Here is a 26,773-nt window from a genome sequence, read left to right as displayed (position 1 = left end):
AAAAAAAAAAAGAAGAAAAAAAAGAAAAAAAAAGAAAAAAAAAAAGCAATGGACAAGTACAGAAAAAAAGCGCTCAATTAAATTGCAGCCAAAACCAGGATATAATAATAATAATAATAATAATAATAATATTAATAATCATCAACAAGAATATTCACAAAAACAACAACAATAACCATATATAGCTACACAGGCAGAAAAAAAGTAACGTTTACCTGTATATATATATATATATATCATATAAAAAAAACAACAACAGTGTAAAATTGATTGTCATTTCAAGATAAAAAGCATTAAACATCCAAGGCATCAACAGTGAGGAACAAACTCAACTATAAAAAGTGACGAGGGCTGAAGGGGGGGAGATTCACAGAACTAAAGCCCAAAATGAACAACGCTCACGGACAGAGGGAGGGGGACCCACTGTGGCGGACATCATGCGTCTGAGAAAAGCTTTTGGCAGCCTTGAATGCAAAAGAGCGACGAAAACCCCCCCCGAGGCTTCAGACGGTTCACACAGGCCGTCCACTCGTCTGTCCGTCTTCACCATCCTCCATTATCTCGCCTCACTTCACCACCATTCACCACCACCACCACCCGACCCCCCAGCTGTCAGATTTCAGCGTTCGTATTGTCAAAAAAACAAAAAACAAAACAAAAAAAAACTTTATCCGATGCCGGAAAGTTGGGACGCAGCTTAAGCCAGCGCGTGCTGTGGCTCATCGAGTATGAGAGGGGAAGAAAAATGGGGTCCAGCAAGTTCCACGCCTGACGAGCGGAGCGGGGCGAGACTCAAAGTGCTGAGGGAAGCCGCGGCCTGGCGTGGAGGGCAGGACAGCGCCGAGAGGAGCGGCATGGCTTTGATTTGACCGCGAGCCCTGTGACCAAGAGAGGTAACTCCTGAAAAGCTTTTTAAGCAGAGTAAAGGGGCGTTGGTGACACACACATACAAACACACACACACACACACAAAGTCCACACATTCCCAGTCAAACGCATACACAGGAGGAAATCTGTCCCTGAATGTGCCAAGCAACGGAAGTCTTCTTGTTCCACAAAATGTACAGAGAGTTCACAGGAGGGATTCTTCATGTCTTTTCTTTTTTTTAAAAAAGTTCCTCTTCCTCCTCCTCCTCCTCCTCCTCCTCCAGAGAACAAGCCGCTCCACAATCAGTGTCCGGCCTTCCTCTCTCACTGCCAGTCCTCATCGTCCTCGTCCTCCCTGTCCGACGAGTCCTCGTTGGTGCTGTCCCCGCTCGCCTGCCGCGTCCCGTTCTGCTGCCGGGCGGCCAGGATGGCGGCGGCCTCGGCTGCCGCTTTCGCCGCCGCACGCTCCTCGGCCTCTTTCTGACGCAGCGCTGCGGCCTTCTTCTCCTGCTCGGCGTGGCTCTTCATGTGGGCGCTGCGGCTCTTCACCTTGTAGAAAATCCTGCACAAAGAGGAGAACAAAGAGTTATCCAGGGTTCCTACACATCTGAAATTTCAAAATTGCATACTTTTTGCAGATCCTAATTTTCCAGACTTCTCGGTAAAAAGAATTCAAATAATGTGTGACATTTGAGTAATGAGATGTGTATCATGTCAATGAATTATGCAATTAATCGTTTGTTTTCATTATTCTGAATTTATATGCCATTCTGTCACCAAATAATTTCCAGGAGATTGTAGCTAGGTACAATAGCGCATACAAAATAATTAACTAAAATAACTTCAGATAAGACCAAACCCAGATAAGTATTAAGATAAATATATTTCCATACAATAGTTTCCATTTTCCATACTTTTCTAGACCTGGAAATGTATAAAATCTAATTCCATACTTTTCCATACTTGCGTAGGAACCCTGGCTATTAAAGGTGTACAGAAATGGCCGTTTGTCCCGTTTGTCGCGCCGAGTTGTCACGAGCTGCAACACGAGTTTACCCGAGTAAGGAAAATGAATTTGATTGGTCGTTATCGAGCGGGCGGGATATTCAAAGTTTGGGGCGAGCCCGAGCTCCGTGTGTGTGTGCGTGTCTCAGACGTTTGAATGACGGATGACGGATCCAATATCAGTGGCTAGTGAATCGTGTACAGGCTGACGTATAATCCGTGCGCCTGCATTATCCAATACGAAAAAAAAAACTACACTAAAATACACACTTTCATCACGGATTTACTCAAAAATAGAATTTTGCACAAAGTTTGGCCTACATCGTCTGATAGATGAGTTATTACACTAATTTTATGACCCAGAGTGGGCTCAAATTCAATTTTCTTTTCTGTACACCTTTAATAACGAGACAGTAGCAAAATACATAAGACGTATAGCAAAGGAAATTAATAGTAAAATCATAATAGTTATCCCTAGTGAACGTAGACCGGCCCCCTGATGAATTTTCCAATATACCAACAAAATGTCAACATGTGCAGCAGAGCAGTCAGCAGGACTTAAGGCCACACACAGGCTGACATTATCACTGCCTGGAATAAAAGTGCATGCCTCTAATTTATTTAAATGAGATGATGCAGTGCAGAGCAAAGGAAAAAACAACTGCATAAGTTCATACGGCCCCACTATATATAGTCCACTATACAGGGAGTGCTGGTAAAATGTATAGTGATAATGATCATGGTTTCTATAATGCATAGCAGGAATAGCAGTGTACCATAATGTCAATGTGACCAACAGTCACTAATGATGATCAATGTGCACTGCTCTCGTACATAAGACGATGCAGAGGAAATGACTGGATCAGTGTCTGTGAGTGGAACAGACCTCCGTGGGCTGGTTTGGACACAACACATTACAACTGCTGAGTTTTTTGTAACATCACTGTTTATATTAAACACACATATTATTTTGTATACTGTTCAGCACTTCCTTTTAGAGGGCTCCAATGTGTTTCCTGTGTCTTGACATTGAGGTCAAGGTCCAGTATGATGCATGGGGATGATGGCTGGACAACTGACTATTTAATTTCAGATTCTGGGACAAACTAAGAAAACAACAACCTAACAGTTTTTTAAATTTTTTATCAATGATTCACACGCTGAAAACATTCTTTTTTATGGTCAATTAATTTCCATTAATGATATATTAAAATTGGCTATTTTGCTCTCATGATTTTCCGTTTACAGTCAAGAGAGGAAGCTGAAAATAAACCGGCACCAGAAAATGTTTCGCTTGAGATTATAATAAAGTTTGAAGCTCACATTTCTGTCCTAATTGATCAGTTTAGTTCTAAAATAAAAACACAGCACTGGATCTGTAGCTGCGAGCACAAACACAAACTCTTTCATACTTGACCTTAGGCAGGCTGAAAATGGGGTCTTTTCTCTCTCTCCACTCTCTCCCCCTTTTTTAAATTATTCTTTTTTTCCTTATTTGCGTCTGTATTGATCTTTGTCCAGATGTTATTATAAAATCTGAAGCCAATGTATATCTGAATGATTGCACTTCCTGACAATGATTGATAAACCAGGTTGGACTTAATGTGTCACAACGCTCCAGCCTCTGTGGTGGTGGATACTCTGTAATGAGCGGTGTGAGTATTTAAAGAGCGAGAGTGTAGATCTTGTCATGTCACTGGGTAGAAGTGGTGCGATGTGCCGTGTCTACTCTGTGTTTCAGTTGCTAGGACACGGCTGGCAATAACAGGCCCAGTGCTGCCAGAGGACGAGCTGTTACTTAATCAAAGCGTGACAGGACGGTTTGATTCTTTCAAACGGACACCACGAGACACTCGCCTCTATTTACTAATCCATACTCCAAGTGGGCAGTGGCATTAGGAGTGCTTCCTGCAGAAACCCTGCACGTTATATCTGGATAGTTGGGTCTGGGGCTTGTTTATGTAACTCGAGTGACGGCTGCTGTCGAGCTCTGCATAAGTAAACAAAGCCGTGGCAGCGTCCCAGCAGTGACTGACGTGACATTTTCTGACCACTGACCTGCCACACTTCTTGCAGGGGAACTCTCCCTCCTGACCGGCGGTGGCAGCGGCGGGGGCGGCCGAGCCCTTATTGCCCGTCGAAGGGTTCGTCCGGCGTGCGTTGCTTTCGTAGCGTGATTTGGAGCTGGGAGGAGGTGGATGCGGGGCGTGGATGACTCGGGACAGCGGCGGCGGCTGGTCCCTCCCCAAGTCCTCCTGGCCTTTCATGATCAGGACGGTCCCAGGCTGCAAACACACAATAAAAGAGGAGGTGAGGTTTAACATGAAAGCTCCAGTTTAACACAGTCACCGAGGGCAGTTAGGAGAGGAAATAATGAGCCTGCACCTACTTTACGATCACCTTTTATGTAGGATAGTGTTACCATGGCATGTGCCAGTAAACATACATAGTTGCAGAAAGCACCGACATGCACAACCTGGAAGTTTTGACTCACTAAATGATGCAACGCAGTGCAAATAAGAAGGATAAGCGCTTCTTGTCGAGTCATTGTTTACCGTCAGGCATAATGGGAGTTACACAATCCAGAGGGGGCTGATATCAGTCAGGTTCTGCACACTAAACATCCAGCAGGGGGAAGCAAATCCAACACCGAGCCGCCAGGATGAGTCCAGCAGAGTTCAAAAGGACAAATGGGTTGAGTCTGAAGAGTCAAACTGAGGTTTCTCACTGAGATCTACTGGTGGTTTGCTCCTCAAGTATTTCTGTTTTTATTGTTCCTATCATTTCTTATGAGTTCAGGAGAGATCTTTAGTTTTGTCGCTCACCAGTCACCAGTTTCGTTGAGTCAGTTTATGGCTTTTGAGTCTTTTCAGTGTTTACTGGGAGTTTCTAATAGCTTGTAAAACATATTTCGCCTCCATGCAAGGAAAATTAGTCAAACGCATCTTGCGACATCTGTACTGCAGAAACAGACGGAGCAAATAATCTGGAGCGGAGCCGAGAAATACTGCCGTCAGTGAACGTCACACTGAGCAGCTCAAAACGACACACACACACACACAGTGGGAGAAATAATAACCATCCTGATAAAAATCATTCTAGCGGTGAGCGGTTTACCCCCCCCTTTCAGAAATACCCCCCGTTGTGCTTATCTGGTGGCAGTATAACATGTCAAATAGGGACGCTTGGTCTCTTTCCTCACAACATCTCTGTAACACTCTGAACACCACATACGCTTGACATGAATACTGTTAAGTTTGATATAAAGGCTGAAGCTGCACATCTCGTTCCACCCACTGAGATTACAGCAATATATTATCTCAGCACTGATCCTTTATGCACAGAGAGAATAAAACCAGCTCATTAAACCAGGAAACACTGTGACAGAAAGCCAAGTGGCCGAGTTCTTCTCATGTCAATCATGTATAATCTATAAAACAAACAATCTGTGCAGAAAGGGCAGAAGAAAAACCATCTTATAATGATCATGTGACCAACAGTCTCTCATGATGAGTTAGAATTCAAATGCTAATTTATGGATGAACGGAAGAAACATCCACGCAAAGTCTTTACATGCAGCACCAAGACTCCTGTCATTCAATGCTGCTTCACTATTAAATACTGAAAAGGCAACAGAGATAACACGGACGACATAATGAAAGATGCCTAGATGTCTGGATGACTGAAAGCCTCCACATGCTCCAGGGTTTGGTGACTGAACAGAGACTGGAAACCTGCAGCTTCACGTCAAGCTTTAATCGAAGTTCAATAATCTATCTCCCCAATAACAGAATTTTAATTCAACAAAGAACATTTTTCATCTTATCATCATCTGTAAACAAACCTGTTCCATCGTTTTATCTACTTTGTGTTATCAAATTGTTTGTTCAGCTGTTGGTTCCTTTCCCACGCGGAGCCCCCCCACCCCTTGTGAAAAAGTTTAATTTCACACTCACATTCTCGGTGGACTGCAGCGCGTGTGTCACCCTGGTGGGGCCGACATCCTGTTTCCTGTCAGCTGATCCTTCCCACTTCCTGCTGTCCTCCTCCCGCTGCGGCTCCAGCCTGTGAGAGCCCTGCAGGTCCGGGAACAGAAAGCGTGAGGACCTCATTGATATTCATGTATTTTCTATAATTTTCTAAAGTTGTGCTATAAATGCTACAAAAGCAAAGTGAGTTGCTTGATTAACATGATGAGGAAGTTGCGGACTACTTATGTCTATATGTAGCACAGTTTCCATAACAACCAGCAAACTGCACCTACAATGTTTCCATGGTTGAGAAAAAAAAAAATCTGCGTTTAATGTGAATAAATGAGTGGAGTGGTGGAGCCTTTCACGCGCCGCTCCTTTGAAGACTCAGTCGATCAATAAAGAGACTCTGAGCGGTTATTTCTGAATTAACACTCAACAGTTTCACATCTATGTAAAGCTGTTGTTTCATGTCTAATCATATCTCACCGTGGTAAAACACACCCATTCATTCTGATGACTTCTAACCAGATCGACTTGTTCTAGCTCTCAGTAAAAGTCCCTTTAAATCCATATTTTGCATAATTGTAGTTGTGTCCATGACGGAGATAAAGTGGAAGCTTTGGCTTTGCTTCATCTTTTAATAGTATCAATAAAAACAGGTGACAATGCTGCAGCGCTCACTGACCTTCTGGTCCGTCTCCTCCTCAGCCGCCTTGCTCTCCAAAGGCTCCGCCTCTCCGTAGATCAGCGTCCCGTTGCGGCCGATCTTGACGTGTTTCTTGTACGTGTAGTAGAACTCCACACACTGCGCCACCGTCTTGGTGGTCACCTGTAAAAAAAAAACACGCACACACTCGCTCTGTTAGGGTTAATTTTTAATTTAATGCAAACCACTGTTACTGAGCCATTTTTCCATGGCATCAGGAGCTGTTAAGTAGTTGGCAGTTGGTCAGTGGAGCAGGAAATACCACCTTTATCAATTATTAATTAACCTGCAGAATACTTTACTAACACATGAAACAATGCGTCTTACATTCGAGAGGCTGAAATCACAAAATGTTTGACTCTTTTAACTGATCAGTTATCAAAGCGACGGTTGATTTATCTTGTGTTTGTCTTGTGTTTCCCAAAGGTCAGGAATTCACCAGTGGTGCATTCACTGTCACGCAGGCAGACAATCGGATATGAAAATGAAATACTTTTACATTGTTGTGGAAAAGCAGAAATTGATTGCGGCAGTGGAAATGATTAAACACGGAGGACACATTGTTCCAGGGTGACTGCATTTCCCTTTTCCCACCAGAGGATATTATCATATTCAAACTGTATGAACTGGGAACTTCTGTCGACTGCTGCGGCCGCTTAGGTGGCAGCATGACTGTGATTGAAAGTTTTGTTTTTGGTGTCTCTGCGTCCCCTGCGAAAGTGCACGCGTACCTGTTTCTGCACCATGAAGAAGTCCTTCTTGTACGCGGTGATGCCTTTGTTGAACTGGCGTCTCTCGGCCGCCGTCCAGCTGTCTGATCCTGAGGGAGGGAGAGGAAGACGTTTCAACATGGAGGAGAGGGGATGCAGCCGGTTTATAAACACTTAATCACTTAGTAAGTATCTTGCTTTATTCTGGGTGTGTGGGGGGAGACCCAGACAAGTTCACTTCCCCCCACCAACACCACCACCACCCCCCTCTCTTAAAAACCACACACACATTCACTCAAATCACTTGATAAACAATGGCTCTCCTTGTCTTCTGCTTGGGATTAGCATGCTGTAAAACCCCCCTCCTCCCTATTTCACTCACCCCCTCCCCTGCTTCCCTCATCATGTTGACCCTGACAATCCTCCATAGTCCCTCACTACCCCCACCGGCACCACCGACACCAACACCACACTCTCGCTACTGCAGCTGCTGTTGCTTATAGGCCGAGGCTTAGAGAGGCCAGTGTTGTTTATTGGTAAACGGACGGATATGAGGAGGGGGAGATGATTAACTAGTGACATGAATATAAACACAAACATAAACCAAGAATTCATCTTGGCTAAGATTTGGATTTTCAACCATTTCCCAAGCATTTATTGTGAACTTCTTTGTGCACCAGACGGGTGGGGTTAACAGATGAGGTAAAACAGGAGGCCGGAGGATTAAGGCAGTGACTGATAATCAGTTAAGTCAACTTTCTGTTACAGATCATTTGTCACAGGACGTGTCGGTACAAGAAGTAACCATTATTGTCCTGATCAATAATAATACTAAAAGTTCACCCTCAACTCTCTAAAAGTCAGACTTTAGATTTCAAAGGTGTTAGCTACAAGTTTAATTCCTCCCGGCCAGTAAGTGTCGTACTCACTCGCTGCTTTCGCTCCAACTTTCTGGTTGGTACTGGTTGCCAGGTACGTCTATAGGAAGCGGCTAGTAGCTAAAGTTAAGCTAACGTTAACCGTATTTAACGAGCAGCAGCTCTGGTGTTGACAGCTGGACTGCAAACACATCTGAATCATTTCACACTAACTCACCTGCAGACAAACCCCACAAACCCTCAGCATCACACCTGCACCGGAAACGTTACAGTACCGGCCATTTTTTCCACAGAGCCTATCACGATCTGGCCCCCAAAGCTCTGCTTCGCCTGACATCAACGTACTAATGTTTTTGGCACATGCCCACATTGCCAATGTAGCCAGATGTAAATATTTATATATTTTGGACCCGTCAAAATTCATAAAACAACTCTAGACATTCTGTCGATGTATTATTTTTGAAAAGTTAATTGTTTTGATGAAAAAGTTGTAGCTTTAACCTTGAACTTTAATGACTGAAACTAATCGTTTCAGCTCTGGGTAAAACACATCCATTTACAATGCAAAAACTTTTAAAAACTATTGAATTCTTTTTTTGAAATACTAATAAAAGATATTCTTATAATGTTTACCTGAGTAGTGGTAACTTGACAGATGATAAGACTTGGGGAAAATCGGATTCTTCAGCATCAGGAGCGACAGAGCAGCCTGAAAAACAACAATAATGGTGACGTTACTTAAAAGTGAAGCCACTTGACACATTAGCTGCATTAACCGCACAACAGGGACTGGTGTGTGTTGTTGAGCCTCCACACAGAAGGTCACTCCTGCCAAGCAGGCCGACTGGCCCACTCTTACTCTGCTAGGTTGCTCCAGCTGTGCTTTACAGACCTGTAAAAAACACACGGTGAATCTCACAGGTAACCAGGGAGCGAGATAACCATCGCTCTCATTTTCCTGCAAGGATCAAGTGCCTGAGTGTAGAATATTATGTTGATACACACTCTGGCATTGTCAAAAAAAAGAAACCGTCTCACTGTGCATGAATGCTGAAAGACGAGACCGCTGCAGAGAGTGGGCGCTTTGACAGCACTCACACACACACACACACACATATATACACACACCCCCTCCTCATAGTTTCCTTGACAACGCTGGACCAGAGCTGGTCGCTAGGGCCTGAAATCTCCAACAGTATAGTACCACACAGCACTGACAGCTCCGAAACAGGCGTTGAGTCAAGATTGTGCATCTTCAACAATGGAAGTGGTGGTTCAGGATCACACTGTTGTTTGAGACACTCTCAAGACTGTGAGATGTGAAAACACAAACATTTGTTTTCTCTGTGAAATAAAAAAAGTTGGTTCTGTGCTGAGTGAAACTGAATGTTTATCTGGAGTATCTGCTCTTTTTTTTTTTTTTTTACACAGGACATAGATAGTCTATGCATGAAGAAGTGGGATTTATGATATGATATTTGTTTTTCAAAAATATTTTATAACATTCGGTGCAACAGATACTGTTTCTAATTTTTTTGAACATGTCCAACTTTCCAATGTGCAGCTTTAAAATAAGCTAAACTGTTTTTTTGATGGGGTTGTTGGGCTTTTAGAAGTGACAACATAAGTCATATATAAGTAATTTCCTTGGTGCATTTTCAACTGAATTACATCATAATAAAGTTTGAAAGTAATTGTAGTTTGAAGTCATGATTATGAGCATAATTTGCAAGTCAAATTATCTTTTAGCTTTCATCTAAACCAGTTCAGATAAAAGCTGGTCTCCTGCAGCACGGCTATTCTGAGATACTCAGCTTTCTTCTTTTTTTTTTGCTTTTAATATCCCAGCATTCATCTGTAACCATTGTTCCAACCCTCCCACTACTGATTTCTGTTGAATCCTCTGAAACAGCACCCTGCCTGACTCTATCTGATGTTGTATTGTTGGTATTTCAATGGGGGTGATGTGACCAGGAAAAGCGCCACTTGAGATGCTGCCTCGCAGCATTTAACAGTGACAGCTATTTGGCCTCATTACCACAACCAGCTCTGTGCACACCTCTTCTTCTTTTTTTTTTTTGTGAAATCTAATCAGCAGCACAGTCAGATTTATCATCCCAAGTCATTATTTGAGCTGTTTGACTCTGTGGTCACTCACAGATGAGGTCTGGTTGCTCTTGCAGGATTACATCCTCGGCTTTATGCTCTGCAAACTGAACGATCCCTGATAACGATCTCTGATGTCATTAGTGGTCTGGTGCAATGGTTATGAGACGCAGCATGTATCACTGCTACAGTGCAGGTAGGGCACCCATCTGACCAGTTTGGTCGCACGATTGCAAGTTTGAACAGTTATGGATTTTTCCAACCTTCCTCAAGCACAATTATGACTTTCATGTTTTATGTAGCAATGTTGCTTTCAAGTAAGAAATGCGCGACAATATACTTCATAAATACTGGCAAGTAGAAATCCTTCCCCTCCTCCTGTTGCTTTCTATATTAAAGTTTCTGACACATGGCTCCACTAAACCACTCAACTGGGGCTGTAAAGGATAAACAGATAAATCTTCCTGTCTATAAACTGAACAGAACAAACAGAAACACCTATCACCGCTTCCTAAACCCAGAGGTGACATTTTCAAATTATGATTAAGTCCACAACTGCGAGATATTCAATCTATTATCCTTTCAGTAGAAAAAAAAGAAAAGCAGCAAATCTGTAAATCCTCCTTTTAGTTAAAAAAACAACTATTATTATCAAAATAGTTCCTGACTCATCCTGTTGTCTGATTACTGAGCGTCGCGGCTCTTTGACAGCATGTGCTGCTCCTCTGCTCCACACGCAGCGGTCTCACTCTGCCTCTGGCGAAATCACCAAACCGTCGTCAGTCATCTCAGGACACCACAGAGTTTCAGTTCGGAGCAAAAGTGAAATTCTACAGATCAGTCACTTCCGTTCAAAAATCACAGAGAGCTCAGATGAAGGCATCACCATTACGTTCACTACATCTACGTGCGGACAAGAAACCAGGTTATTGAGAGGTAGCAGGCTGGGGCAGGAAGTCGGAGGACACGTGTGTGTGTGTGTGTGTGTGTGTGTGTGTGCACTGCATCAGTCTGATTACTTTACACTTTGCATTTACATGCAGCTGGCCATTATCAGATTTATCGGCGCCCACGTCTCATAAGTTTGAACTGCGGCTTTCATATTTTTAAGTGCATTAAACCCTGTTAGAAAAAGGTTAAAGGTTCACTGGAGCACTAGTTGGACAGAAATCGAACAGCGTACGTGATGCTTCAGGTTTGTGCAGAAGGCCAAAAACAACCTGATTACATTACAGTAATGGGCTTTTGTCCATTTACAAAACATAGAAACATATTCTATCAAGGCTTCGGGGTAAATGTCTAATAGAATCATGAGTGGGCTGTTCATAAGGCCACACATTTTTCTTTCATTCAATGTTATTACCTCTGAAATAATAGTTACGTATCTTATTTCAAAATGGTTTACTGCTTCAAAAGAAGGAGAACAAACCTAACACTGACTAAACACAACTATAAACTTAAGTATTTCTTTCTATCAATTATTCTAGAGAAGTGGGAGTGATTTTTTTTATTGTTTTACATATGAAATCTTTTGAAATGTTCTGTGTGACATTAGATATTTTGAAAAGGAATGTAGACATAGATATTTTTATGAGATAAATCTTGCTCCTATGTGGGTCAGAAGGTAAGATGACTAAATGTGTTGAACACAGCCTCGTGTTCACTTTTATTTTTAATAGTGTAAATCCCTGCCTGACTGATCAATACGGATTGTTCTGTCACACTCACCATTATGTCCCCTTTGCATTCGTAGAGACAATGGTGGGCTAACTCCTGGTTGGTGCCTCCTCCACACAAAACGCTGGAGCACGCCATGTGCATGAGGTCTTCCACTGAAAGAGAGAGAGAGAGAGATTGTTGGTTATAAATAGTGAGTTTTACAAACAGTGTTTAGTATGTTTATAAGGGAAACAATGGGCAGCATAGAAATGCAATAACCATACTCGAATAAAATTATATTAAATTGTATAAAATGTACAGTTGTGAGTTTTTTATGGGTAGAATAAGCTGAATACAAACTTCTCCCTCACAATGAAGTATATTTTAACCATATTACATTGTCTCTAGTATAGAGTTCAAACTGCTGGCACAGAAATAGTCCCACATTGCGACATCTTGATCATGAAATGTTGAAATCATTATCTCTACAGTGATAAACATGGATAGTTACTTCTGCATTGTGCAAACAGGGAAATGATAAACATGAGTCTCAGGATGACCAGAAACTGAGAAGGCTGAAAAACAAAAAGAATATTGGTGATTTCTATACGAACAAACGACTTCTTTATCAGAAGAATCACTCAAGACTCTGAAGAAGAGAAAGTCGGCTCCACAGGAAATAATAGTTGGCCGCTCTCAGCTCACAAATCCTGCACAAAACATCCTGTTCCAGCACCAAACAACCTGCCTGTGACAAAAAATCTCTGCTCTTGGTTTGAGGTGATGTAACAGCTGTGAAATAACATGTCAGGTACTTCTCTTACCTTTCTCCTGGAAGTCTGGTTTTTCCTCCAGCTCTTTCAGCGGAGCCCAAACAAGATCCGCGCCGTGGTGATCCAGCTCGACAGCTGACCGCTGCCTCAGCTCTGGCACCTCCGCCTGGTACCGCGACCCGATGTTTATCCGTCTGGGAACAGGACATCAATGTTAGGAACAAGGCTGGAGACCATTCAGATTTGAATTTGATCTAATTTCATCAATCATCGGAAGTTCTGGGCCATTTTTTTCACTTGTAAATATTAAATAGACATCACATATCAATATGAAAATTCTTTAGAGAGTAAAACTGTTTTGTTTCTCAGTTCATACTTTGGGTTCCTCGCTTTTCTTCCTGTAGTGATCTTTAAATAGCTGCAGGGAGATTGTTGAGGCACTCAGGCTCTGAGTGCTGTAATTCTTGCACTGTTTTGAATTCAAGCTTGCTCCACAGCTCTCCTCTGCTCTCAGCTTAATGAGTAAAATGCAAATGCCTTTTTTAAAAATCTGTATTTTAGACGAGAATGCACTTCCTAAATTGGCTGAATTGAAAGTAAATGGATCCTCTCTCCTCTGTGGGACAAAGGTCGAGGCCAAAGCAGAAGAAATGCTCATAATCCGGCCGGTGCTGAAAGTTAAAGATTATATTTCTCAAGGGGCTGAAACCCGATATCACAGGGATGCAGTTGTGAAAATCATGTTCACACAGACAATCCCGTTCAAGCATGTCTCCTCCCTCCCCTGCATTTCCAGTAGGCCTGCAGTATTTCCAGATGAGTGAGAGTGTGTGCGACGTGTATGTGTGTGTGTGTGTGAATTCTGGCTGCCTCCCCCAGGGAAGGTGGGCTGCTAAGGGTTGAACTGTGATACTGTGATACCTCCTTGTGTGTTCGGGAGCAGCACACCAGACCCAGCTGAAGCCATGATTTATGAGAAGCCTCACTAGCTCGGCTGCAAAACTAACTGCCGAGCAGCTGGCACTAGTCAGGCAACAGCTTGCACACTGCGCCCCCATAAACTGCACCTCGGTGTCAATGCAACAACTAACAAACTACTAGAGGAACTGCTGTCTTCTGGTTTAAGGGTGAAAGCATGCGGCTCTCAGTTTTCTCTAAGCTCCTCCTCAATGGCTGTGTTTACATCTGAGTAGCAGCTTGGCTCCTGGTGATCTGCTGTAGATCTAATTTGATTTAATTTGTTCCCTGTATTATATCTGGGGGAAAAATACAGTACATTTCTTTCATTTTTTAAAATCATATTCATGGATTATATTTTTCTGTAATTGTCATTCAATGTATTAACATCATTGTATAGCAGTTTTTGTTATTGTATATAGCAGCTATATAGTATAAAGCACTGTGCCACTTCAGCACTGGATTGGATAAACACAATGCTAGTACGTAATACGGTGTAATTTTATCTCACTGGTATCAGAGTTGCTGTTTACTGTCTTCTCAGGGTTTTAAATCGCTGTCAATTTAAATAGACACTTCCTGTTGCAGCTGCTGCCCAAACATATAAAACAAAGAAAGGCTTTTATTGTGAAGCAGCCATAGGAAATGATGTATATTATATATCTTACTTCTGCCTGTACTGGTTATTTAAAAAAGACATTCTTAAAAATACTCTCTGAGTGAGTGAGTGAATAGTTTTTTTTTTACCACAGAGAACCTCTTTTCATATATTTTGAGTTGTGGAAGGGGAATACCATGCTAACAGCGTTAGAGCAGTTTAAAGGTGTCTGCGCTGTAAATAAATAAACCAGTTCCTCTTGTGTTGTAACTCTGACCAAGCAGTGAATCTAAAAACCAACAGGGGCTGACCTCCTGAGGATTTAAACTATCCAACAAAAGCCTTGTATGGGATTCTGTTAAAATCCCAGTATGTTCCCACTCTGATCTGTTTCCTGAAGAACTGAGGCCTCTGCTGTGTTTAATGTCCTGAGCTTTCATTTGACAGATAATATGGAGTTGTTATGACAGGATGCGTTTCACTGGGGGAGACTTTTGGGCTGAATCGTTAGATCAGAAGGCGAACGCTGCCACTAACGCGAGCTGTGGATGACAGGGCAAAAGATTCCAGTGGTCACGGCGGTGGAGGGGAGGGCCGCCCGGGAGGATGGGTTTTAAATTTCAAGAAGTCCGTGCTCTCTTTCAAGACATTTCATGATTCAGCCCGATGTTATGGTTTGAATAATTGATTGCAGAGCTACTACTCCAGCATGCTTGGTGAGTAACCATGTAATTTATCTGAAAATGACACACACAATCCATCCCCCAACCCCCTCAACCCTCCCAACCCTCTCTTTCCATAATGGAAGATGATGACTTTGGGATGTGGAGTGGGGGAAAATACTCACGGCTCGATGCTGACAGGAGTGGCCTCGCTCATAGCAGACAGAACCGGAGGTGTGATGTCGCAGCTGTCTGGAGGAGCAGCAACACAGAGTCCAATCAGTGACACAATCAAAAAAGATTCACAGGGGTTTTACATTGTATGTGTATTTGTAACGCATATTTTCTAAATCCAAATATTCACACAGGAACTATTCACAGGAATCCACAGATGAATCATACATTACTGCCTGATGTTTATTATTACTAAACGCTTAAATATACACAGTTTGGACCTCCTGTGGATAATTCAGTGATGTTTCATCAACTCATCTTTTCACTTTCTACTTACTGGAGCGCAACAGGCTGCGTGTGGCCGACTTGGGCGTAGCTGGAGGCGGCAGGCCCTGGCCGCTGGCTGCAGCCGCTGCAGCAGAGGACAGGAAAGTGGAGAAGTAGAGGCCGGAGCCCTCGCGGACGGGGCTGAGGATCGGCGGAGGCGTGTAGGGGGGCATGGTCAGAGGGTTGTCGGCCAGGCGCACGGGGGAGCGGAGGTGGCTCTGGTAAGGGGTGATGGTGGAGTACACGGGTGGAGCGATGAATAAGCCCGGTTTAGGCGGCGGGATGAAGAGAGGCTCCGGCCGGGGGCGACGCTTGGACTTTTTGCCATCGTCGTCTTTCTCGCCCTCTGTGCCGCCGTTCTGGTGAGGAAAAAATATTTTAATAGATGAATTTATCACATTAAAGTCTCTGTGTGCACTTTCAAACCTCATCTTTTACGTAACAACACACACACATAAAACCCGACCATAGTTTTACATGCTGACACTGTGGACTTTCTATGCGTTTATCCAGAGAAATCCTAGAGAACAAGGCGCCCCAACCCTCAACTGTATAGTACATAATGTACAGTATGGGAGTGCTAAACCCTGATAATCTGCCTGATCTGGGACAGGGCAACCAGTTCACATCCCCCCCTCCCCAAATGAAAGAGGGAAAGGGAGAAAAGTGTGGACAACTAAAATGGGGGCAGGGGAGACACTGAGCATAGTGGGGGGAAGGGAGAGTGTGCTGGTGGGGCGATGTGGCATAAATGCAAGGATTTAGCTGCAGTTTGGACATAGAGACAGAAAACTGAGGAACAGGGTGGGACATCGGACTGTCTCCTGATGATTTGGTCAATTAATATAAAGAAAATGGACCAATTAAAAAAGGTTAACCAGAGTCTGCTGTCGCTGCAAGAACAAACAAACTAACAAACAAACACAAACAGACCCAACAGTGTGCTGACCTGCTCTGAGCTCTCTGACAGGGAGTTCCTGCGTGAGCGTCTCCGCGTGACGATGACCGAGGGTTTGTGGTCGGCGCGGCCGAGGTCCTGTGGGTTCGAAGGCCTGGGGGGCCAGCCGGAGGCCAGGTTGGCTTCATCTCTGTCCGGGGAGGAGGGCTCCTGCCTCCGGACCGGGACAGACACGGGGATGACGAGCGGGAGGAGGCTGTCGTCACGAGGACGCTTGGCCTCCGATTCAGCAGGGCTCCACGGCCTGTGAGGCTCCTAATAAAGATGGTGGATTCATGTGTCAATATCATATTATGCAAATGCGATGCCGGCGCACTGTGAAATGAACTGGTTGACACTGAACAGCTGAAACATTAGGGAAATCAATCAATCAAAGACAAATATCAATGAATCAGTGGCAAAAAAAAGTGAATATCTGCTGTTGTTTTTAGGATTTAATCATTACTGTTAACTTGACATTTCATAGACATTTTTCAGTGTATTATTTTATGTTTGCAATAGACAAAGCAGAAGATCAATCAATAATAAAGTAAACTAAATCAATAAAAAAGTGCATCCTAATGTGGAGGTGACAAAAAAAACTGTGACATCAGCTTCATCCTGTTGTGATCGAGTGCTAAATTGAGGCAACACACTTTCAAAGGCAGCAAATTAATAAAGTTGAACTGGTGCAGCTGATGCAGAGCACCTTCAAGCACCTGCAGCTCAGCAGCACACCACAGTACCATAGTGTTCAGTTGAGTGGCTGCCAAATTAAAATCAATTCAATAAATTGAAAACCTCACGACCTTGTTACACTCTTCTCAAAGAAACAAAACATGCAACAAGAACTCAGTCAATACTCAAAACCGAGTCTTAACAAACAGGTCGATACGACATTAAACAAGGCTCTGTGTGTGAAAATGGACTGCTGTAAATAGGCTTTTCAAAATAATACAGGATGAGGAGAGAAAGTATTTTCCGCATCTTAGCTTGCTAGGTGCAGCACTTAAGTGACAAAGCTTTACGTACATGTCAAAGGCACCGCTCCGTAAAGCATTCTTCACATTTTTTTTTTCCTTTTGAGAAACTGTAATGAGTGGGCACGAGCAGCCTGTGTGCTTCAGAGCAACGATCGGCTCTGGAACGGCTTCAAAGCCAATCTGAACCACCACATCAGAGGCCAGTTGAAGAACGGATGCATTCTGCCGCTGCACGCTGCATCGTCATGGGCAGGGAGGCATGCAGCGGTGTGGGCTGCGCTCAACCCCTCCGCTCATTATCGCTGGTGGAAAACTCCAGTCCCTCCGCCGGAGCGGTGGAGAGATATTCTGCTGAGCGCTGCACGCAGGGCAGCCCTGCACCCCCCCTCCCTGTGCAGAGACAGAGAGGGGGTGGGGTTGGGGATGGGGGGTGGAGGGGGGGCAGACAAGGCCAGGCTGGAGTTTCTCTCCTTTGATGGGATGGGGGGAGGTGTGTGCAGGCATGTAACCAAACACACTGTCTGTATGATCAGCTACCCATGAGGCAAATCCAGGGCACAGCCGTGCTCCGCTGCAGACACACTGACTCTGCTGGGGCTGCTGTTTGGAAACAGGACTTGTTGCACAATCGAGACATTCAGTAGATAAACAGAGATAAGTTCATGCCTTCACATGGCACAGCTCGGGTAAATGGTTCCTTTTAAACCGTTTTGTAACCGCCGAGAACTCGCATAAGAAGCTGTTTCCAACGTAAATCTAACAATGTTCACAATGTAAAAAAAAAAGAACTTGAGCACCAGATTTTTCCTCCACAAGGCAGAGCCGAGCAGCTGAGTTCGTTGGGCGTTGATTACACCCAGCATCTCCTCCAGCAACACGTTAATCGCAAACAACACAAGTTTTGGCAGAGTTTGCTTTTGGCAGGAGGCTGTTTGTTCCAGTTCCCGCTCTTGTTCTTGTTCTGGGAGCTCAAGTCCCACTACAATTATAACCTGGGATAACACTAGAAAAATAGATTTCCAGTTCTCACCGAGATACTCACAATTAAGGCTCGGTGCTCGCAGCGATGAGTTGAGATATAAATTGCTATGTAATGATCAGGACTGAGAACATTCTGTCCCTTTTCTATTTAAGGTTATTTCTGTGGTTCTTTTTCCTTGAGAGGAAACAGCTGAGAAACAGATGAGCAAGGGAAACAAAAAGACCCAAAACAGAGAAGACGAGGGAAAGTCAAATAAAAAGGGAGATAATGAGAGATGAAATGGTTGAGCATTTTTGATTGTTTCTAAATGAAAAAAGATATTTACCTTGACAACGTGCGATGGTAGAGACTCCATTTCCGAGGCCTTCTGTGCAAGGGTCTCCAGGTTGACCTCCTGGGACACCCTGCGTTTCCTGCGCGTGCTCTGAATGACGCCCGTCGGGGCCGCCTGAATGTCCCGGGCCCCGTTCTGGGGGCCCTGCAGCCCCGGGGCCGCCTGTTCCGAGGAGACGGAGAGAAAGGGGTTGTTGTCCGACGGCGCCCCTCCTTCTTTGGAGAGCCGCCGCGACCTGCGGAGCTGCGTCTGCGACTGGAGCTGCGACTGCGTCTGGGGCTGCGGCTCGGACAGCGGCTCGGGCTGGAGCGTGGGCGGCTGCAGGGGGTCTGTGGACTGCTGCGGCTCTGGGGTGATGTCCTGGATGACCGGCTCCTGGATGGTCGGGGGAGCTGGAGCAGAGGACTCCTGGGAGTGTACCACCACCGGCTGTGGGTGCGGGTGAGGGTGTGCATTTTGTGCACCGGGGTAATAGTCAAGCACATGAGGGTTTTGTTGTTGCAACTGCTGATGTTGCATTTGCTGCTGAATATGGAGCTGTTGCTGCTGCTGCTGCTGTTGTATCTGCTGCTGCTGTTGTTGCTGCTGCTGTATCTTTTGTTGCTGCTGCTCGTGCTGTATTTGTTGCTGCTGCTGCTGCTGTAGCTGCTGCTGTACGTGCTGTTGATGTTGAATGATTTGTTGCTGCTGCATTTGTTGTTGGTGGTGCTGCTGCTGCTGCTGCTGTTGTTGAATTTGCTGCTGGATTATGTGATGTTGTTGCTGGCGCTGGATCTGCTCTTGCTTCTGCAGCTGCTGTAACTGGTGCAGGGGTTTCGCCTGTGTGGAGTAGTTGGGTGGGTTGGGTAAGGTCGTCCTGTTGCCTTGAAAGGTCTGGTAGTAGGCCGGCAGGTTGGGCTGCTTGGGCTGACCGAAGGCCAACTGGAAGGGCTGCAGAACCGAGCTTCCTCCCGGGTGGGATGTGCTGTGCTGCTGAGTGTTCAGGGCCCCCGGCTTTAAGGTTTCCTGAAAGGACTGAGACTGCTGCTGCTGCTGCTGCTCCCAATCCATGCCCCGAGCCTTCGCTGCATCCCTGTAGGCCTCCACTGCAGGATTGGCCCCTAGAGGCTGCTTGTCTGCACCTCTGTTTTGGGGCTGTAAGCCCGAAGCCTCATGCATGGACTTGACAAATGCATTCTGGGTCCTTGAGTCTGTTACATTAACTCCTCCGATGTAATTGGTAAAGTTCTGTCCCCAGTTGGGCATGGTGGTCCAGGAGGCGGCTCTCTGCTGCAGCGACTGCGACGGCTGCTGCTGACTGGGCTCCTGATGGGCCCACTTCATAGGAACAGTCTGCTGATAATGACCCCTACTCTGGTCGCCCTTATCTGGGCTGAAGATAACGGAATTGAGGTACATGTGAGGGCCCTCGGGATTGGAGGTCACTGTGCTCGCAGCCTCGCTCTGTCCGGGATCTGAAGCGGTGCCGCCGGTGACGTAATAGGACCCTTCAGGGTGCTGAGAAGCCTCCTTCATTGCTACGCTTTGTTCGTTAAAAAATGTGATGCGTTTGCCTGTTCTTTTGGCGTTGGGTTTCTGCTGGGCTGGTACACTCATGACGGGCATGAAGAAGCCGAGCCGGGTGAATATTTCCAACCAAACTAACTACTGAGTGGGTGAATTTATCAATCCAAAAAAAATCAAAAAAAGGTACCCACAGTTACATAAAACTGTGAAACTACATTGACATCAGCGTGAGGAGGAGCCAGGTCAACCAAGATAATCCTCTCTTCCCCTCTGAAGTTCTTCGTGACCCATCCAGAGGTCGCCGGCCAGGGGTGAATGGATCCAAAGTAGTCTGTGTGTTTTTCTCATTCATTGGGCAACACCCTGCACAGAGGAAAAACGACAGAGAGGTCAAGCATTGAGCCATCAGACTAAAAGGGGTCCCCGCAGGGGGCTCTCATTATCATCCCTGCCTCAGCCATGTTAAAACCTGTTGTTTGCTTTTTCAACAATAGACCTCCACTGAAAGGTATCGGGTGTGAGAATAGAGGAGGGGAGGGGAGGGTTTAAACTGTGTCATTATTCGCTAAGCTCACATGACACAGGGATAAGGACCTGCATGCAGCTCAACACGTATGCTAAGAGAATCTATTCTGCATATAGCATTCTTTGCGAAAGTAGTTACTACAGATGGCTGAATCAGTAGCTCCTGGAAATGTCATTACAGGATGTGACTGCACTGTGTTTAATGACGGGCTACGACATCAGCACCCAAGCACAAACACACAATGGGGAGATGATGACGACTATCACCGAGGCTCACTTGTGACTGAAGCAGCTTCGTCAAAAAGAAAAAAAAAACCCTCACAGCTCAACTGACCTGCTACAGAAAGGAAACTCTCTTTTTTTCCCGCCAAACAGCCCCCCAACAGACGGCCGGTTAAGCATGAGAGAAATTACTTTTTTTTTTTCTACAACTATGTGACTCATCAGAGGAGAAAAAAAGGGAACTGGTGCCCTTTGAACCACTGCTGCACACTCAAAAAGGAAGGGCAACTGAAAGTGAGCGAGCATGAGTCATGATGAAAAGATCTATGCGAGGGGGGGAAAAGAAGCCGCTATGGCCGAGATCTCATGGGGGAGATCTTGACAATTACCATGGTAACCTTTTATCATAAGATTTAAAAAAATATTTTATTATGTTATGGGCAGGTTTTTGCAGCAGATTTTGACAAGTCTGCCAAATTTTCCAGATCACAGTGTTGCTATCTGAAACATTTCAATCCTTACTCCATCTGTATAAAATTAAAACCCTGCCTCTCTTGTGCAACACCCAGCAACCTAAAACAGAAGACCACTGCAGTGTTGTTGTTGTTTTTGTATCATTATTATTGCTGCTATAATCCCAATAAGCGAAGCTCTGGCCTGCTGCAGGACTCACGTTACACAAACTATCCGTCTGGGAGGATGATTACATAAATGAATAGGAGAATCTGTACAACACAGGCTTGGCAGGGGCTGTCTCCGACAAACCTAGTGACTGACAGTTGTCACCCTTTACTCTGGTGGCCTAGTAAAACACAAGCTCCTTAAAAATAGACAGCTGCAGCTGTTCAGATCCTGCACTGGCTCAGGGGCGCCGCTGACTGAGGAAGCTGAATGGCCATGCTATGTTGCTAACTGTGTGTGTGTGTGCATCAGCAGTGCCATGTGATGTTGCACATGCCTTCAGCCTCGTTGTCATATCAGATCATATGAAAACACAAAACGTGCAAATGCAGGTGCATATAAGCAAACATAACCACATTGTATATCCTCTTGCAGAGTGAGTGACCAACAACAACTGTGTGTGTGTGTGTGTGCATCTCACAGACACACACACGCACACTTCATCTGAGGTTAGGGGATTATCATGACGCATCACAAGTGCAACCTTACACAAGCCCGGGGTTTAGCCCAATAAACACACTAACACGTTAAATTGGCTTAAATAAATGTCAAGCATCATTAGCGGGCCTTAATCCATCGCCGTTTCCTTATTTAAAGCACGCCCAGCCCAGCCTGGCGCGGCATGGCATGGCATGGCTCGGCTCGGCAACATCAGCCCCCGACATATAGCTACGCGGCCTGCCTGCACCCCGTGCCACAGACGACAAATAAAAGATAGATAGAAGGAAAAAACATGCTGAGTCCTTCCACGGCAGGACTCCCCCCCCTCCTCCTCCTCCTCCTCCACCTCCTCCTCTCTCCCTCCCTTCCTCATCACTTTCTGTGTCCAGCCAGCTCAGCGCTATTTACGAGAAAGCCTTTGTTGCAGAAAACGGATTATCCAGCCACTAATGCCCGCGTCCCACACTGCTGCAACACACCGGAGCAGAGACCGTGCAACACTGTACGGGCAAAGACACAAGAGTCTAGCTACTGGTCGACACACACACATACACATACACATGATACATACATAGGCTACACTCACAGTCTCACACACGGATCGATTCAAGTTGTCAACAAGGTTAATACGTCACATGTGTCTGTGTTCTTCTTTCTCGTTGCAGCAGACAAACATCCTGCAGCCGAGCGCCAAGCGTCAACTAAACTTTGTCAGTAAAAAAAGAAAAGAAAGAAAGAAGCTGCGGCCACAATAACGCGCACTGTCGAGCACAACAACAACAACAACAGTCATGGACACGGCGGCTCCAGTCCAGTCCAGTCCAGTAGTCCCCCCTCCTCTCCTACACACACCTCCTCTTCACTCCACTCCACCACGAGTCCTCTCCTCTGTCTGTCCCGATACTTACTGTGTTTGTCATGGAGAGCTCAGCTCAGCTCAGCTGCTACTAACGGCGGCTCCTCGCGCAGGATCGCACGCGCGCAGCAGGCCCCCCGCACCATACCGACCTGCGATGATGATGATAATGATGACTGCATACATCCCCGAGGTTGACTCATGCTACGCCGCTGACCTCACTCACTGGTACTTTCTTTTTCCCCTTTAGCCCCCCCCTCCTCCTCCTCCTCTTCCTCCAAACACCAGCACCACCAACCAACCAACCAACACACACACCTCCTCCTTACAAAGTCAAGAGGAAAAGGGGGTCGACGTCGGTGCGTAAACACAACACACAAATCCTCCCCAGCATTGGAAACAAGAGAGCTTTTCAATGTGCACAAACCCGTCGCTGTCTGTTGCACATTATTGCACTAGGATTGCACGCAAAAAAAAAAAAAAAAAACTCACGCTGGCAATGCGGCCCTTTTTTTTTTTTTTTTTGCTGTACAGCGACTCTCTCTCTCTCTCTCTCTCTCTCTCTCTCTCTCTCTCTCTCTCTCTCTCTCTCTCTCTCTCTCTCTCTCTCTCTCTCTCTCTCTCTCTCCGTGTCTCTGCTTGTCTTGTGATCCCCCTCCCTCCACCGCCACAAGCTCGCTGGCCACACCCACTTCCCTGCCCATATAAGGTCTTCCTCTGACATGGAAGGCGCTGTAATTTACGGAGCAAGATCCCTCTCAGTCCATGCGGGAAATTCCAACACACATGGGAGGACCGCGGGGCTGGAGGGGAAGGGCGCACCCGGTTACACACACTCACGGTTTACATTCACTTTCCTTTCAAAGAAACACTCTTTTTTTCCTTCCCTCCCTCCCTCCCTCCTCCTCCTCTTGTTTCTTTGGAAATTTGGTGTTGAATTGCAGCACTGGTGTGTGTCAAACATCGAAAAGAAGGGGACTTATTTATGGAGGCTGCAGGGTGTGGGAGGGAAAAAAAAATTGAAAATACATACTTTTTTTGTGTGTGTGTTTATATTAAGGCTACTGGTGGTATTTTTAGAATGAATGCAATGTGTCCAAATAGGTGTCTGACACAGGAAAATACAACAACACATTCATTAAACAGATCATCAGCCACACATGCTGAAGTTTCCCTTCAGTTTGTATTAGTATTGCTTCATACAAGACTATCCCTGCAGCAATTATGTTTTTCTTTACACACTAACCTGCTATTTTCTCCATTGACCACTGAATGTTAGAAAATAGTGCAAAAATACCTGTTATAACTTCCCATAGTGCATTTGTTCCACCGATATCCTCCGTATCTCTTAAAGATACTCTATATAAATGTATAGACACAGTGAGAAGATGCAGACTGTTTGTCATGTTTGCTTGAAAATTAGTTTAAATGATTATTAATAAACTAAATATTGTCAATCGAGGCCTGGAAGTTGCAAGGTGACCTGTGGCCTACTCACTGATGTCACGTCTGACAGATGACACATGAGACAAGATAAAAAAATAAAAAAGACCCTTATCAACATGAGGCAACCAACCACCTGTATAAAGCACTGTAATATGATCAGTATGTGATAATTCCACCAGCTGAAATCCAAACAGTATTGATCATTTAATTTAGCGATGAGACATATTATCACTTTAAGTACAAAATTATGTCAATAGATGAGAATAATAAATCAGGGTGCTGCTATTGTGCATGCTAGCACATGTGGTGGGTCACTATGGCTCTTGAATGGCACCAGCTCTGTATTATTAGTAACACCTGTGCTTTTCCTCCTATGACAAGTCAAAATCTCTGCTGGGGCCTATCATAATAGGAAGTCAAACTGCCTGACTGACTGACTATTGGTAAGTGATGACACAGTATCTTGTCACTGGACATGACCAAGCATGTGCCAGACAGACTGTACAGGCCTGTAGTCTCTCCCTCATCTCTCCGGCCCTTAAAATAACGTGCAAAGCCTGAAAACATTCACAGATGCAGTCGACAAGAAGTCGAGTCAGGCTGATACGGCTGCCTCTGATGACAGCGTCGCGGCGCTGGGAATTGTGGTGTGAGTGTGTGTGCTAGCTGTGTGAATTCAAAACAGATTTTTGTTTTTGCTGGGTTTTTGAAGAAGACAGCAGGCGTGCTATGACAATTGATCCATTTATCCTTTTGTCACTTTACAGGCTTCTAATATTATGTAGCTTTTTAAGCAAAAAAAATGCCAAACATTTGATGGCTTCTCAACTGTGAGGATTTGCTGCTTTTAAAACCTCCCCACACTGAATTTTACTGACTGTTTGTCAGACTAAACAAACAACCTGAATGCACCGCGTGGGGCGCTGGCTAGTTGTGACAGGCATTTTTCAATATTTGCAGAGGCTTTATCACTTTAACCCTTCACAGAGAACTGCATTGACAGAATAAGTGATAATGAAAATAATCAATAGCTGCACTTGCACCCCTAGATGTCAATTTCATGTCAATATCCAACTCATAAATAAGTGCACGAGACAGGATCTCACTACAGATTTTTGCATTAAAGTGACATTTGACCAGAACTGTTGTTACTGTGTTGTATCATAAGTCTACATAAATGTACTATATAGTGTTGGAGGGCGAATTCAGATCTTTTAATTTTCTAAAAATAGCAATAACACAATTCAAAAATACTAATAAATCCATAGTTCAAAACTGCACTTAGGTAAAAATGCGTTTTAAATGCAATTAGGTTGCAAATGTAAAAGTGCACATTATGGGCTCTGACTTACATATTACACTATTCGATTATTATTATTAGCAATACATTATCATGCTAGCAGTATTTCAATGTTACAGAGCTAATTTCATTCATTTACATTTTATATGCTGTATATTGCCGGGTGGCTTCACTTATGTCAGATAGTAGGCTACATTTACTATATTCCTCTCTGTAGTGCAGTGGAGCAGAAGTATAGCTACTTGAAAACATGACATGACTTTCCACCTCTGACACCTATGTGTTGCATTATACTGGGCGTCTCTCCCCCCTGGGACTTTAGGGGGTTTTGACATTTCGTGCGTATAGGTGGGGTGGGGGTTTGGTTGAGGTCAGGTCAGGTGAAGCTAGCTGCATTCACCACAGCTACTTCTAACACACCACTGTTGCTAATTACAGTGCACTAAACCACCACATATATACACCCCCCACACCCCTCCCTCCAAGAAAACACCTAGCATGAGTTTGCATGCACAAACGATTAGCCTTGCAATACTTGCGTTAAACGCTGTCCCTCTTCATTCCCCTGTCCTGTTGTTGTTGTTGACGATGCCCCTCTGCTGCTGCAGCCAAAGTTGACAGTAAGCTAGCGTGACGGCGGCACTCACTCACTGATGAAACCCTGTCAACTTTTTATTTTATATCTTTTCAACAGAGACGTAACTTCCCAGTTTCCACTTTGAAACACTTTTCAAGCTAGCACCACCAATCGATACTGCACCACGCACGCGTTGATAATCTTTTGACGACAAAGTACGGGCCGATTGCACTAAAAACGCTGACTATAATGATCAATGTAGATAAATTCACCTCTAACTGCGTTGAATCGCAGTGTTGAAATAATAAAAATCTGTTGCCCGGAGGCGCGTACCGTTTCTGATTCACTGTAGCTGCCTTTAACGGGTCAAGTCAACTGCACCTCGGGAAAAGAACAACGTGTCTGCCAAGATAGTAAACCCCTCTCTACATTGGAAAGTTGGAGAAAATAATGTCTTACTTTCGTTTAACCACCTAACATTCACATTTAGAGACAGTGGGCAATACATTAGACTCTCAGTAGCTCAGAACTTTCTTAATTATCATTTAACAGCAAAGTACGCAATGGTAAATGATTCACTGCTAAAA

At 44.7% G+C, this 26,773-nt stretch overlaps 1 protein-coding gene across 4 annotated transcripts; it reads right to left on the bottom strand.

The window, feature by feature from the left end:
• mideasb (mitotic deacetylase associated SANT domain protein b) lies at window positions 1-26,577 on the bottom strand. Of its 4 annotated transcripts, none has more exons than XM_085767987.1 (13): window positions 26,520-26,577; window positions 18,624-20,501; window positions 16,346-16,609; window positions 15,407-15,755; window positions 15,081-15,147; window positions 12,730-12,872; window positions 11,975-12,078; window positions 8,774-8,849; window positions 7,284-7,372; window positions 6,532-6,675; window positions 5,829-5,948; window positions 3,931-4,157; window positions 1-1,429 (listed from the first exon to the last, which is right to left on the bottom strand). In XM_085767987.1, the coding sequence occupies exons 2-13, from the start codon at window positions 20,235-20,237 to the stop codon at window positions 1,192-1,194; spliced, it is 3,435 nt and encodes a 1,144-aa protein (XP_085624113.1). In that variant the 5' UTR covers window positions 20,238-20,501; window positions 26,520-26,577; the 3' UTR covers window positions 1-1,191. The 4 variants fall into 4 exon arrangements, with proteins under 4 accessions (XP_085624113.1, XP_085624114.1, XP_085624116.1 ...); XM_085767988.1 differs by having other exon boundaries at window positions 26,149-26,545; XM_085767990.1 differs by having other exon boundaries at window positions 26,459-26,529.
• Between the last annotated feature and the right edge of the window lie 196 nt (window positions 26,578-26,773).

This window comes from Trachurus japonicus, chromosome 22 (genome assembly GCF_045865225.1).
Source record: "Trachurus japonicus isolate A0001 chromosome 22, Traja_1.0".
Taxonomy (NCBI): Eukaryota; Metazoa; Chordata; class Actinopteri; order Carangiformes; family Carangidae; genus Trachurus; species Trachurus japonicus.
Note: the sequence above shows the minus strand (reverse complement) of the source record. Positions and strands in the feature narration are given on the sequence as shown.

Bases quoted from the DNA above. Each gene is read 5' to 3' on its own strand.
- mideasb (XM_085767987.1), bottom strand. From the start codon at position 20,237: ATGCCCGTCATGAGTGTACCAGCCCAGCAGAAACCCAACGCCAAAAGA. The intron at 12,873-15,080 runs GTGAGTATTTTC...TCCTGTTCCCAG, and splicing joins ACTCCTGTCAGCATCGAGCC to ACGGATAAACATCGGGTCGC. The intron at 4,158-5,828 runs GTGAGTGTGAAA...GTGTGTTTGCAG, and splicing joins CGCTGCAGTCCACCGAGAAT to CCTGGGACCGTCCTGATCAT.